This window comes from Pogona vitticeps, chromosome 14 (assembly GCF_051106095.1).
Source record: "Pogona vitticeps strain Pit_001003342236 chromosome 14, PviZW2.1, whole genome shotgun sequence".
NCBI classification, from domain to species: domain Eukaryota; kingdom Metazoa; phylum Chordata; class Lepidosauria; order Squamata; family Agamidae; genus Pogona; species Pogona vitticeps.
The window spans coordinates 10,001,723-10,015,848 of record NC_135796.1 but is presented as its reverse complement, the minus strand read 5'-3'; the positions used below and the strand labels follow the sequence as shown (position 1 = coordinate 10,015,848).

The following is a 14,126-nucleotide window of genomic DNA, read 5'->3' as shown; positions in this document are numbered from 1 at the left end:
GAACCTTTACCTTTATCTTAAGTTCTTACAATTTTCCAAGTCCAATTTTATTTAAGTAATTTTACATAGTTGACTTCTTTGATTATTGCACATCTTGCGGTTAAATACTCTGCTTCCCCAAAAATGAGCCCTATCCTGAAAATAAGCCCTAGTATGATTTTGCAGGATGCTCGTAATGTATAAGCCCTATTTAAGTGAAACCCCGCCATCCACCATTGTGCAGCATTGTGCAGCAACCAGAAGAAGATGACATGACTGTAAAATAAACATCCTCAGAAAAAAAGCCCTAATGCCTTTTTGGAGCAAAAATTAATAAAAGACCCTGTCTAATTTGGGGGGGGGAACATGATATAGACTCAAAAATTTACTCTTTTTGACTTTTTGTAACTTTGAGATTTCCGATAGATTTTTTTTTTGCTTTGTTATTAGAATTTTTTGTGATAACTTTTGTTTTCTCCTTGTTGATTTTCAGTCCTGATATTTCTCCCTATTCCTTAATATTTTCTATTAATGTTGGGGTTGGTTCCTGTAGATTTTCTAAGATAAATAGCAAATCGTCTGCAAATGCTTGTGGCTTGCATCTTTCATCTTTAATTTTTGCTACTGGGTTTGGTTTTGTTGAAGGCGACCCATTTCTGTGGGTTACCTAGCCTGTCTGTGGTGCAAAGGCTGATTTGCATCATCGGTTGCCTCTTAGCTTTGGGAGAGGAGGAGGAGGATGTGGGGTTTGGGGTCTGGGAGAAGGGAGACGGCTCCAGAGGCAACGGGACTTCTTAAGCACAGGAGCCAGGCTGGGAAAGCGGTTGGCAGCCCCACCAGCATCCCCACCCCTGAAGCCCTTTGGGAGCAGAGATGTGTTTTCATTCAAAAACATGGAGGTTCTTTGCCGGGTTCCATAGCCGGGGCTGTTGACAGGGTTGCCTTGGCGACAGGGTTCTGAGCCAGCCCGGGGCCAACGGTCATTTGTGCTCAAGGCAGGGTCACCAAGGGAGGTCTCTCCTGGGGATCCTCTCTCGGTGACTCACTTTTCGGCACAAGGACTGCCCCTGCTAAAGGAGCATCCAGCCCCAGCGATGGCAGGAAGGAGAATCGCTCGTGCGTTCAAGGTAAGAGACCACAGGAGGGGTTGTGGGGCAGGCGGGAGGGCTGGGCGAGGGGCCCCCTTTTTTTGCTCCTGGCCCCCCAGCCAGCAGAGAGACAGCCCTGAAGGAGAGGGGAAACGGCACCAGCCCCCTTGGGTGTCGCTTTGCTCCTTTCGGGGAACCCAGAGGTGGGGGAATCTGACCCCCAACCTGCTCGTTGGTCCTCGAGTACCAAGAAATGGAAAGGCGGCTTTCTCAAGAACCGCCCCCCCCACCAGAGCCAAAGAACAGCAACTGTCCCCCCACGAATATCCCAGGGATGCCTTTGGCTAGGGTTGCCAGATGTCAGGCAAAAGGAGGACATGTCCTCCTTTTTAGCCTAATGTCCTCCGTCGGGCAGGCAAAGATAAAAACCTTTAAAATGTCAGGCTTTTGTATATTTTATGTTATAATTTTGGATGGGAGGGGGAGAGGTGGAAGGACCCCCTTCCCCCTGGCTTTCCCCGCCCCCACCTGCCCGCCCACCCCCAGTATTTTGAAAAATAGCCTCCATTGAATTTATTTTTATTTTTTAACATGAGTGTTTCTTGGTTGGTTCACTGAGACATTTCTTGGCAGCTATCGTAATAAAATTGCATTGATTGTGGGTGTAATCTGGAACGATTCAAAGGAAACATGCAATATCTCTTCCTTTGTCCTCCTTTTTGTCTTTCTATGTCCTCCTTTTGGTACCCATGTATCTGGCAACCCTACCTTTGGCCCCTCCTGCTTTGCAGCCACTTTTCTCTCATCTGGGAAAGGGGGTTCCTCGAGTTAGCAAAGCCCCCCTTCCTCTCTTTCCTCTCAAAAGGGACCTCCTGGTTGCAGGACCCCCCCCCCAAACACACATAAGGCTTCTCTGAGTGACCGGCTGCCGAGGGGGGGGGAGTTTGGCCTTCCTGCTTGGAGGGGGGCTTCGTGGTGTGGGCATTGCTTCCCCAAATTCATTCATTTCTTAAAATGTTTAAAAATTCATTTTTAATTGAAAAATAAACTAAGAAATAAACGTCAGAACACCCCGCCCCTAAAAATTTTAACAATGGAGAGGGAGAGATTGAGAGGTAAAGTTAAGGGAACCTCAAATCTCCCCATTGATACAAAGGATCACCTCTCCATCCAGAGGGATCCTTAGTAGTAACCTTTAGTGCTCTCCACCAAGCAGACCCCTTGAGATCCTGGCTGTTGTTGTTGTAGCTCCTGCCAATCTAGCCGTTCGAAAGCATGTAAATGGGAGTAGATAAATAGGTACCACCACAGCGGGAAGGTCATGGCGTTCTGTGTCTAGTCGCACTGGCCACATGACCACGGAGACTCTCCTTGGACAAATGTTGGCTCTATGGATTGGAGATGGGGATGAGCATCGCACCCTACAGTCGGACACAACTGGAACAAATGTCAAGGGGAACTTTTACCTTTATCTTAAGTTCTTCCAATTTTCCAAGTCCAATTTTATTTGTTTAAGTAATGTGACATAGTTGACTTCTTTGATGATTGCACATCTTGCGGTTAAATACTCTGCTTCCCCAAAAATAAGCCCTAACCTGAAAATAAGCCCTAGTATGATTTTGCAGGATGCTCGTAATGTATAAGCCCTATTTAAGTGAAACCCCACCATCCACCATTGTGCAGCATTGTGCAGCAACCAGAAGAAGATGACATGACTGTAAAGTAAACATCCTCAGAAAATAAGCCCTAATGCCTTTTTGGAGCAAAAATTAATATAAGACCCTGTCTAATTTTGGGGGAAACATGGTATAGTCCCAAATATTTAATCTTTTTTGAGTTTTTGTAACTTTGAGATTTCCTGGCGCAGGAGCCGGGCTAGAAAAGCGGTTGGCAGCCCCACCGGCAGCACTACCCCTGAAGTCCTTTGGGAGCAGAGATGTGTTTTTATTCAAAAACATGGAAGTTTTTTGCCGGGTTCCATAGCCGGGGCTGTTGACAGGGTTGCCTTGGCGACAGGGTTCCGATCCAGCCCGGGTCCAACGGTCATTGGTGCTCAAGGCAGGGTCACCAAGGGAGGTCTCTCCCGGGGATCCTCTCTTGGTGGCTTGGTTTTTGGCACAAGGACTGCCCCCGCCAAAGGAGTATCCAGCCCCAGCGATGGCAGGAAGGGGAATCGCTCGCGTGTTCCGGGTGAGAATCCAGGAGGGGTTGTGGGGCAGGCGGGAGGGCTGGACCAGGGCCCCCCTTTTATGCTCCCAGCCCTGGGCAGCAGAGAGACAGCCCTGAAGGAGAGGGGAAATGGCAGCAGCCCCCTTGGGTGTCGCTTTGCTCTTTTCGGGGTGCTAGGGGGGCGGTCTAGTCCCCAACCTGCTTGTTGGTCCTGGAGTCCTTAAGAAATGGAAAGGCAGCTTTCTCAATAACTGCCCCCCCAATAAAAAACAGCAACCGTCCCCCCACGAATGTCCCGGGGATGCCTTTGGCCCCTCCTGCTTTGCAGCCACTTTTCTCTGACCTTGGAAAGGGGTTCCCCGAGTTGGCAAAGCCCCCCCTTTCTCTCCGCCCCCTCGAGGAAACCTCATGGCTGCAGGACACCCCCCCCAAGGCTTCTCCAAGTGACCGGCTGCCGAGGGGGGGGGAGTTTGGCCTTCCTGCTTGGAGGGGGGCTTCGTGGCGTGGCTCTTGCTTCCCCAAATTCATTCATTCATTAAAATGTTAGAATTTATTTTTATTTGAAAAATAAACCTAGGAAATAAATGTCAGAATACCCCCCCCCCTTCAAATTTTAAAAATGGAGAGGGGGAGACTGAGAGATAAAGTTAAGGGAACCTAAAATCTCCTCATTGATACAAAAGGGTCACCTCTCAATCCAGAGGGATCCTTTTTAATGCTCTCCACCAAGCGGACCCCTTGAGATCCTGGCTGTTGTTGTTGTTGTTGTTGTTGTTGTTGTTGTTGTTGTTGTTGTTGTTGTTGTTGTTGTTGTTGTTGTTGTTGTTGTTGTTGTGGCTGTTGTTGTTGTAGTTGTTGTTGTTGTTGTTGTTGCCTTCAACCCAAATTTCTGGCTTTTCTTTCTCTCTGCCAGCGTCTGAGGAGGTGCCTCTGCTCCTGCTGCCGAGGGACCCCTGAAAAGGAGCAGCCCCCCGCCCCACCTGCGAGGTAGGACCCCAGAGAGCCGAAGTGCTGCCCTCCCCAGCATTTTCCAGAACCGGACCGAACCCAGGTCCCTGCCCTCCAGGAGCCTCCAGTGGAAACCCACCTGGTTTCTCACCTGCTGAGAAAAGAAGGGGAGGAGGACCTCTGAAGGGAGGAAAGAGGAGAAAAAGCCAAATCGCTCCGACTTCCCTCTCCGGGTCGGGGAGGCTCAGAGGACTTGGAGGGCAGGATGGAGGGGAGGAACCACCAGAGGTTCTGGGAGAACTCGATTTCCACCTCAGCCGATTGTGGGGTTGGGCTGAGGTCTCTTGGGGGGCTGACCCATCATGTCTTTTTCTCCTCTCAGGGTCAAGGAGCAGCGGAAGGCAGGCCACTCTCAGCCAGGGCCCACTCTTGGGGATTTGAAGATTTCCTCGGTAAGGAGGGCAGCGAATGGCTTTGCCCTGGGAAAGGGGGCTCCCGGGGGAGGAGGGAAAGGGGGGTGACCTCCCTGACTCCAGAGGGAGGTGGCCTTCTGGCGCAGGGTCGGAATGTCCTCCATTTCACGCCTCTCTTTCATGGACAGGATTCCTTGGCAGTCCAGCCTCCCCTGACCCCACGGAGCAGCTTGGGTTCCTCGCTGATATCAGCAGAAAAGTGAGTCAGATGAAGGGACCGGAAGGGGTGGCTTATTTCGGTTCAGAGACACCCCCAGACCCCAGAGCAAGAGGAGGGGCTCGACTGGTCTTGCACACGTCCAACACCTTCCGTCCAGCTTTCTAGCTCCCTCCCGGGAAAGAGGGCTGGCCCTTGGCCAACCTCCTCCCAGCTGGCAAGGCAGGTCTCGCAAGAAAGAAAGGGAGCCTCTCTATTCAGAGGGAGTCTACCTTTGGCAGGAGGATCGGGAGGAGCCCCTCAAGAGGAGGCCGGCCACTGCTGCCCTGCTGGGTGGGAGAGGGCTCCCCCGACCAGGAAGCCCCTTCCGATGTCCTGTTCTCACCTCTTGGGTGGGCTTTTTCTCCTAGTCTCCTGCAGGTCCCTCACCCAAGGAGGCTGGAGGAGGATTCCTTCAGTTGGGTAAGTGAGACCTGCTTTCCTTCCAGCCCCCCTGTCCCCGATGGGGTTTGGGCAGCAGCCCTTTCCTCACTGGAATGCTGTTCATGGAAGACAAGCAGGAAAGGGTGGCGGGCGGCTTTCCCCTAGGAAAGAGGGCTCCTGGGGGAAGAGGACAAGGCGGGACCTCCCAGACTCCAGAGGGAAGCGGGCTTCTGACGGAGGGTCGGAACGTCCTCTGCTTCATGATTCCCTTTTCTTTCCAGGATTCCCATGACGCCAACCTTCTTGAGCCTCGGGGCTTGCTGAGCAACTGGGCCCTGGTGATGAAAACCAGTGAGGAAAGGTACTCTCCTCCGTGCCATGGGAAGGGAAGGGGTGACCTGGTTTGGCCCACGTGCCCGACAGGCAACCCCGAGGTTCTGCCATCAACCTGAGAGCCAGGAGAAGGGCGAGGAGGGGGGAGGATCAGGCAAAGGGGCTCCCTGTGGCTGGAGCCCCAGGTTCATCCCGTGGGTCTCAGCTTCTGCGTCTGCCCTGGAGCATCTTCTTCCTTCAGGCAAGTCGGAGAAGGCCATCAGTTGAAGGAGGAGGGGGAGGCTCAGAGGGCTTGGAGGGCAGGAAGGAGGGGAGGGACCACCACAGGTCCAAGGAGAACTCAATTTCCACCTCTGGTGATCGGGGGGGGCACTGCAGTCTTTGGGGGGGGGGCTGATCTGTCATGTCTTTTTCTCCTCTCAGGGTCAAGGAGCAGCAGAAGGCTGGCCAGTCTCAGCCGGAGCCCAGTCTCTGCGATTCGAAGGACTCTTCCGTAAGGAGTGCGGCGGGTGGCTTTGCCCGGGAAAGGGGGCTCCCGGGACAAAATGGGGGCACCTCCCGGACGCCAGAAGGAGGTGGGCTTCTGGGGAAAGAGTCCAAATGTCCTCTGGTTCATCGGCAGGATTCCTTGGCTGTCCAACCTTACCTGAGCCGGCAGAGCAGTTTGGGATCCCTGTTGGCCTCAGCAGAAAGGTGAGTCAGCCGAAGGGACCAGAAGGGGTGCCCTGGTTTGGCCCACGTGCCCGACAGGCAACCCCCAGGGTCTCCGGTCAACCTGAGAGCCAGCAGAAGTGAGGGGGACGGATCAGGCCAAGGGGCTACCTGTGGCTGGAGCCCCAGGTTCATCCTGTGGGGCTCAGATGGCTTCACCTTCTGACCTGACCCGATGTTCTCTTCGTTCCACAGCACAGTCAGCGAAGACAGTCTCCTGGAGGAGGAGGAGGAGGAAGAAGAGACTACGTTGGAGCCTCTCCCCGTCGCCTCGGTATGGATGAGATGATGTCTCCTCATCGAGAAGAGACGAGAGCCGTGCGCTGGACATGGGGCTCTTGGGGGAACCCCTTTGGGACCTGAGAGGCTGGTGGGATTCTGGGGGAGGGTCCGAACATCGTCCCGTTCATGACTCTCTTTCATCGACAGGGTTCCCAGGACGCGGAGCAGAAGAGCCAGAACGTGGTTCCAGTGGAAGAAGCCACTGTGGAAAGGTAGTCCCTTTTCTGCAAAGGGACGGGAATGGATGCCCCGGGTGGACGGACGTGCCCGCCACAGGACCCCCAGACCTCCCTCCCCACCACCCTCATAGCTAGGACAAACGCAGGGGTGGTCAGGCAAAGACTGGGGGGGAGGGAGGAACCCTTTCCGAAAGCTGGTTCCTGGGGGTCTCCCAGTGGGTGGAAAGGAGAAGATGGGAGATAAGTGCTGATATTGGAAGCAGAGCCCAGGAGGTCGAAAGCGGAACCGGGGCTAATGACGGGAGGGCAGGCACTCCTGCCTCCTCTTGCTGACCTGTTGTGCCCTCTTCCCATAGCCTGGTCGGGAAGGAGGACATTCCCCGTCGTCTGCAGGTGAAGGACACCCATTTGACGGCTCCCTCCCCCTGGGTAAGGTGGAAGTCATGGCTTCTCCTTCTTCCTCCTCGGGGAAGAGGAAAAGGGGGGACATCCCTGACGTCCAGAGGGAGGTGGGCTTCTGGGGAAGGGTCCAAACTTCCTCCGCTTCATGCCTCTCTTTCATCCACAGGATTCCTTGGCAGTCCAACCTCCCTTGAGCCGGCGGGACAGCTTGGAAATCCTGTTGGACTCAGCGGAAAAGTGAGTCAGCCGAAGGGACCGGAAGGGGTGGCTTGGTTTCGTTCAGAGATCCCCCCAGGCTTCAGAACAAGGGGAGGGGCTAGACTTGCACATGTCCAACGCCTTCTGTCCAGCTTTCTAGCTCCCTCCCGGGAAAGAGGGCTGGCCCTTGACCAGCCTCGTTCCAGCTGGCAGGGCAGGTCTCGCACCCGGTTCATGGCTGCAAGAAGGAAAGGAGCTCCTGTATTCAGAGGGAGTCTATCTTTGGCAGGAGGGTTGGGAGGAGCCCCTCAAGAGGAGGCCGGCCACTGCTGCCCTGCTGGGTGGGAGAGGGCTCCACCGAGCAGGAGGCCCCTTCTAATGTCCTGTTCTCATCTCTCGGATGGGCTTTTTCTCCTAGTCTCCTGGAGGTCCCTCACCATCGCGCCCCTAGGAGGCTGGAGGAGGATTCCTTCAGTTCAGTAAGTTTCACCTGCTTTCCTTCCAGTCCCCCTTTCCCCCCCCCCAGTGGGGTCTGGGCAGCAGCCCTTCGCTCGCCGGAAAGCGCTGCATGGACGCAGCCGGTGGATCCTGGGAGGTTCTGGCGCAGGTAAGAGGAGGAGGAGGAGGAGGGGTTTTACCTGCAGTGACTGGGAGCCCAGCAGCCTCTCTCCTCCTCCTACACACAAAGGTTCCTAAAAATAGGGGTCTCAAAAGGTCTTTGGCTTGAGTCCTGGTTCTCCTCTCACAAAACCTTCTTTTTCATAGTTGTCCTCGGAGAACAGCCTCGGCAGTGAGGAGGACTTCGTGATGGAGACGTTGGATCAACTGCTCCAGGTAATGATCATCCAATGAACCAGATGAACAGCAAAGCAGCAAGTGCTGCAAGCCGAGGAAAGGGAGGGAAAGAGGGTTCAGGGCGTGTTTGGGGTCCGAGGGGCCACAGCCCCTGCCCACCCACCCATCAGAAGGGGCCCTTTCTGTACAAGAAGAGATATATTTTAAAAGTACTTTCCTTGACACCTGAGTCTGTGTTTCTTTGCACGCGGCCTCCTAATATCCTGATATTATGTTTTCACACAGGAGACACAGGACATCGTCGAGGATCCAGACAACTGAAGGGGAGGAGAAAGAAAAACCAGGTAAGAGCAAGAAAGAGGTTTTCCTAGAGTTGGCAGTTCAGTCTGAGCTGCCCACCAAGGACGGCAAAGTGCCTAAATTAAAATTTTCCACATCTTTATTTTCTTTTATTTCTCTTCTCTTTAATACAGGCTCCTCATCTTAACCAGCCAGTCCAGCCATCCAGACCTCCAGACCAGCAAGCGAGTCAAGCCAGACCAAGAAGACCAGCCAGACCAGCCACCCAGTCCAGCCAGTCCAGTCCAGCCAGTCCAGCCAGCAAGTCCAGCCAGCAATTACAGCCAGTCCAGCCAGTCCAGCCAGCAAGTCCAGCCAGCCAACCAGTCTAGACTGCCTGGCTGGCTGGACTGGCTGGCTGGCTGGACTGGCTGGCTCGCTGGACTGGCTGGGTGGACTGGGTGGCTGGACTAGCTGGACTGGCAGGACTTGCTGGACTGGACTGGCTGGATTAGACTGGCTGGACTGGTTGGCTGTTCTGGCTAGACTGGACTGGCTCGACTGGCCGGACTGGCTGGCTGGACTGGCTGGGCTGGACTGGACTGACTGGCTGGACTGGCCGGGCTGGCTGGACTTGCTGGACTGGACTGGCTGGATTAGACTGGCTGGACTGGCTGGCTGGACTGTCTGGTCTGGCTGGACTAGACTGGCTGGACTGGCCGGACTGGCTGGACTGGACTGGCTGGCTGGACTGGCCGGACTGGCTGGACAGGACTGGCTGAACTGGCTGGCTGGACTAGCTGGACTGCCTGGCTGGACTGGACTGGCTGGCTGGCCGGACTGGCTGGACTAGACTGGCTGGACTGGCTGGCTGGACTGGCTGGTCTGGCTGGACTAGACTGGCTGGACTGGCTGGCCGGACTGGCTGGACTGGTTGGCTGGACTGGCCAGACTGGCTGGCTGGTCTGGCAGGACTGGACTGGCTGGACGGGACTGACTGGACTGGCTGGCCAGAATGGCTGGCTGGACTGGCTGGACTGACTGGCTGGATTGGCTGGACTGCTGGACTACGAGGGACGAGTCCCTGATGAAGCTGTTGGACATCGCAGAACTGGACACCCTCTCAGAAGCACAACGAGATCAACAAAAGGACGATGCAAAGCTGGAACTTCATATATGTTTTTTGTCAGGGATAGATCAATGCAACATGATTTATATGTTTTTTTTCCAATGCTCTGGTATCTTGGGAAATTCAGGACTTAAATGAGGTTGGAATCTCTGTCTTCAAAAGGGGGGAGGGGGTATATTTTATTTTTATTTTTGTTACTGTATTTTGTTGTAGTTTGTAGATTTATATGTTGAAATAAAAAAATTATTCACAAAAAATAGTACAGAAAAGTCTATCCTGCTAGCAATGTGTGCGTTGGTGTGTGCTTACCAGCAGAGTCAAAGAAGGCAATGGAGGTGTTCTGTGTGAAATGCACAAGCTACCATAAGGGGGGGGGGGAATGTCTTCTTTCTGCTTTGGGTGCGATCTCTCACAGGGACCCGAAAATCCTCCACATGGTTGTCTCGATGGGTCTCTAAGATGCTGCCTGGCTTGGGTGAGGGACCACGTTGTCCAGCTCTCTCTTCCCACAGTACACAATCAAACATACCTGGAGAGTCCAGATCAGGGTGTGACAAGGATTTTTAAAAAAAGAACAACACAAGAGACTCTTTCTTCTGGTTTTTAATTTTGATCTGGTTGTTTGCTCCTTTCACGGCTTTACGAGTAAGAGCCTCTGAAGTATGAAAATGCGGAGGAGCAGTGGAACTCTCTCATCTCCTTCGGAAGACCGCCGCCCAACCCTTGCATGCAAAATGAGTGTCTCGTTGATAATCTAGGTAATAATCTTTGGTGACCATCAGGAGGAGGGACGTCAGCTGCCAATCTGAGCTTCGAAAGCATCTGGAAGCCCCCTTGTGTCCCTCTATGGGGAGAAGAGTGGGAGAGAAACTGAGTCAAGGATTAACTTGAGGGACCAAGATTGGACTTCAAACAGGGCCTGCAGAACTGAGGCTAGGCCAAAGCAAGTTGTCTTGTGAACGTTTGATGTTTGCATGAACGATCAGAAAGGACCAAGAAAAAGCTACACTTCCTGCCTCCTTCCAAGTGGCAGGTGCCAATCTTTCAACCGTCTCAACAGACATTTTAATTGTTGTGGGTTTTTCGGGCTCTTTGTCCGTGTTCTGAAGGTTCTTCTTCCGGACATTTCGCCAGTCTCTGTGGCCGGCATCTTCAGAGGACTGAAGTAGGAACTCTGTCCATGCTCTGACTGCATGAACATTTTAATGCTTTGAGTTGTCAGAAATGTAGAGCAGAACCACCACCCCCTGAAGGCCAAGGGCAGAAGAACAGGGACCCACAAGGGGAGCAAGTATAGGAGGTAAAGGGCTGTAGTTCCTCACCGACCCAGGCTTGGTTCTAGATGAGAATAGAAGAAATACACTCTCTCTTAAACAAAAAAAAACAAACACTGTTTGCCAGGAAGGAGGACATGACTTTCTATTCTCTAGATTTGTGAATTCACAAGTGTTTCCAGATCCTGAAAAGAAGCTGTACAGTGGCCGTATAGTGAGAGGTCCCTTTGAGGCATATATATTGACCAAGTGTATTCCAGAAGAAGGACTAGGAAGGACCAGGAAAGAATTCCCCGTGATTTTGCTGAATAGAATCAGAGCAAATTCTTAATTCTGCACAAGCAGTTAAGTTGGCAGAGCAGAGGATCCCAGAGGTGCCCCAGAATCATAGAATCATGAAGGGGGAAGGAGCCCAAAAGGGCCAGGAAAGCTAAGCAAAGGGTATCTGCCAATTCCCAAACAAACTGCACCAGAGCACAGAGTGCTACTCTTGTCCTCTGAAGATGCCGGCCACAGAGACTGGCGAAACGTTAAGAAGAACAACCTTGAGAACACGGCCAAAGATCCCCAAAAACACAGAGTATTTTCCTTTCCTTTTCTGTTCCTCTTCTAAGTGTGAAAACTACCTGGGTTCCAAAAATGATCATTTTAAATCTTTGAGTTGTCAGAAATGTACACCAGCAGCTCCCTCTGAAGGGGACTCTGACTGTTTTTTTAGAGGAAAAAAACCCTTTTTCAGAACGGGGCTGAGGGGAGAGGCTCCGTGGGTCATTTCCTGGCTGCCTGGCAGCACATCCGGGAACGCCAAGGGAATTGGGGGAATGTTCCATGAGAAACGTTCCCATGGAATGTGAAAAGGTCCTGGACACACCCTTACGCCTTCTGGCGCTCCTCTTCTGCCCGGCTCTTAAGAGAGAGAGAGAGCAACAAAGGGAACTCTCAGCCACTGGATATGGAGAACAAGGGAGGCCATTTCCCCCAGAGTTATTCCGTTATTGATAAAAAAAAACACATGGAGGGCCTGCTGAAGCAGTCCAAAGGGTCATCCTGTCCAGTGCTCTGTTGCCACATTGGACAACCTGTTGCCCTTCTGAGGGAGCCCACAGGCAGAACAGAAGCAGAGCCCGCCCTGCGTCTAGCAAAGCGCATCAGGACTCCAAAGGAAACTGGCTTCCGATTGTGAAGGAAGAAAGATCTCCACCACGTCTGGATGCCTCCATTTTTGCCATGAAGGAATAGACCCACAATCCTGCCCTCGGGTGCCTGTATTGTAGATTAAAAAAAAAATTTGTCCAGGTTTCTGCCGATGATACCAATGGATGTCATCCCAGCTCCCGCCACCATTTCTAGTGCAGGAGAGTTTAGCCGTCTGTCGGAGGCTGGGAACAGACGGGCGGTCGAGACAGACAGCACAGTCCGACACCAGGCACATACCAGGCTGCGGGAGGAGGTGTCAACTTCTAGGGCAGGAGAATGTAGCCATCTGTCCTGGGGACACAGCATCAGAGGCCGACTGGGTCAGGGCATGACCAGCCTGTGTGGCTTTGGGCAAGGGGCACAATGCCCGGATGCTCTCAGAAGATGCGAAAGGAAAATCAATCCTGAGTAGTTCTCTAGCTAGAAAGCCCTGGAAAGGGTCAGCATAAGTTTTTAAAAAATGGCTTCATGTCACATTAATACAGTGGTGCCCAGCTTGACGATTACACTGCTCCACGAGGAATCCGCTTTACGATGAGGTTTTTGCAATCGCTATTGCGATCGTAAAACGATGTTTAAATGGGGAAAAATTCACTTTACTACGATTGGTTCCCTGCTTTGGGAACTGATTCTTCGCTAAACAACGATTTTAAAACAGCTGATTGGCGGCTCTCAAAATGGCCGCCCGCTGTGCAAAATGATTCTCTGCTGTGTTTAAGACGGATTCCTCGGTTAACAGGCACCAGAAAATGGCCACCCTATGGAGGATCTTTGCTGCATGATGAGGTATTTCGCCCATTGGAACTCATTGAACCAGGTTTCAATGCATTTCAATGGGTTTTTTTTACTTTCGCTTGATGACGATTTCATTCTACAGTGATTTTGCTGGAACGAATTATCGTCATCAAGTGAGGCACCACTGTACTATTATCATTAGATAGAGGGAAATGATTGGAGGGACATCTCCCCCTAGAGGACAAAGAGAAGAGGGCAGGCATCTCATGCCATATTTCACAAACACATTTGTCTGATTATTAATTGAGTTCAGTCCAACATGTCAGGGGCAGCTCCAGAGGCAGAGAAAGTGCATATGGTTTCCAAGGATGTGGACTTGCCCAAGAAAATTCGCATCAAAATATAGCAGTTAGTCTCTAACGTGCTTGTTTTATTTTTAATTTTAATTTTTTTATAATTTTCTCTTAAATATATTATTACTTTTCCTTTGATATTTTGCCTAAAAAGCTTGCACAGACCAACATTGCAAAGCCCAGGATCCTGTTAATACTCTCAGGTACATGAAGGCAACACCAACGGTGAAAAGACACAGGGACGAATAGGAAAATGAATCAGAATATTCAAAGAATATCCCTGTTTCATCAGACATCTGTTGCCTCGTATTCTTGAGGTCCAGAGACCCTGACGAATACGAAGCATCGAACAGGAACCTCTTATATTTGTTTCTTCGTCTATCTCTATCTACTCATTCCCCCGCAGATAAGCTGTTCCTCTCGGGGGGGGGGGGCATAAGAAGAGGGATTTTCCCATCGGTCGGCTTCCTAAAGGCTGCCGGGAGGGATTCCCACCTTCCCGTTTACAAGGACGGGGGGGGGGGATCACTTTGCTCAGACATGGGGGATCACATTGCCCCTGTGGCATCCGGGGGGGGGGGGAAGCCTGACCAAAAGAATTCTCCCCGCTGTCTTTGCAAACGACGGGTGTTTTGGGGGGGTGACTTCAGTCAGGCCTCCCCCATCTTTCTATGCTCAGGCAGGCAGGCAGGAGAAAGGCAAAGGAAGTGGGACCCAACCCCGATTCCCCCAACCCCACCGGCTTTCCAAAGACAGCAGGAGTGGGGGGGGGATTGCTTGGGTCCCACTTCCCTTGTCTTCCGGGCATAGAAAGAGGGGGTGGGAAGCCTGGTTCAAGCAGTCCCCCCATCCTGCTGTCTGGCACTGGGGGGGAATTGCCTCAGTCAGGACTCCCCGCGTGCCCCGGTGTTGCATCATCGTGCGCTATGAGCTGCTCTCATGAAGTAAACAGTCATTGTCTGCCTCGTCTTCTGCTTGAACGTTGGAGATGGTTGGGGTCGCCTTGTTGGCAGAGCTGTCAA

At 52.3% G+C, this 14,126-nt stretch overlaps 3 protein-coding genes across 5 annotated transcripts in view; 1 reads left to right on the top strand and 2 right to left on the bottom strand.

Moving 5' to 3' along the window:
- Positions 1 to 14,126, bottom strand: part of LOC140702712 (immunoglobulin lambda-1 light chain) — a 245,965-nt gene that overhangs the window by 62,489 nt on the left and 169,350 nt on the right. The window lies entirely within an intron of this gene.
- LOC110070135 (immunoglobulin lambda-1 light chain-like) overlaps positions 1 to 14,126 on the bottom strand; it is a 261,296-nt gene that overhangs the window by 81,142 nt on the left and 166,028 nt on the right. The window lies entirely within an intron of this gene.
- Positions 5,351 to 8,691, top strand: LOC140702722 (uncharacterized). Its single transcript, XM_078381909.1, has 10 exons — positions 5,351 to 5,598; positions 5,994 to 6,263; positions 6,477 to 6,555; positions 6,711 to 6,775; positions 7,099 to 7,171; positions 7,311 to 7,381; positions 7,761 to 7,821; positions 8,108 to 8,176; positions 8,423 to 8,481; positions 8,611 to 8,691. The coding sequence occupies exons 1-9, from the start codon at positions 5,351 to 5,353 to the stop codon at positions 8,456 to 8,458; spliced, it is 972 nt and encodes a 323-aa protein (XP_078238035.1). The 3' UTR covers positions 8,459 to 8,481; positions 8,611 to 8,691.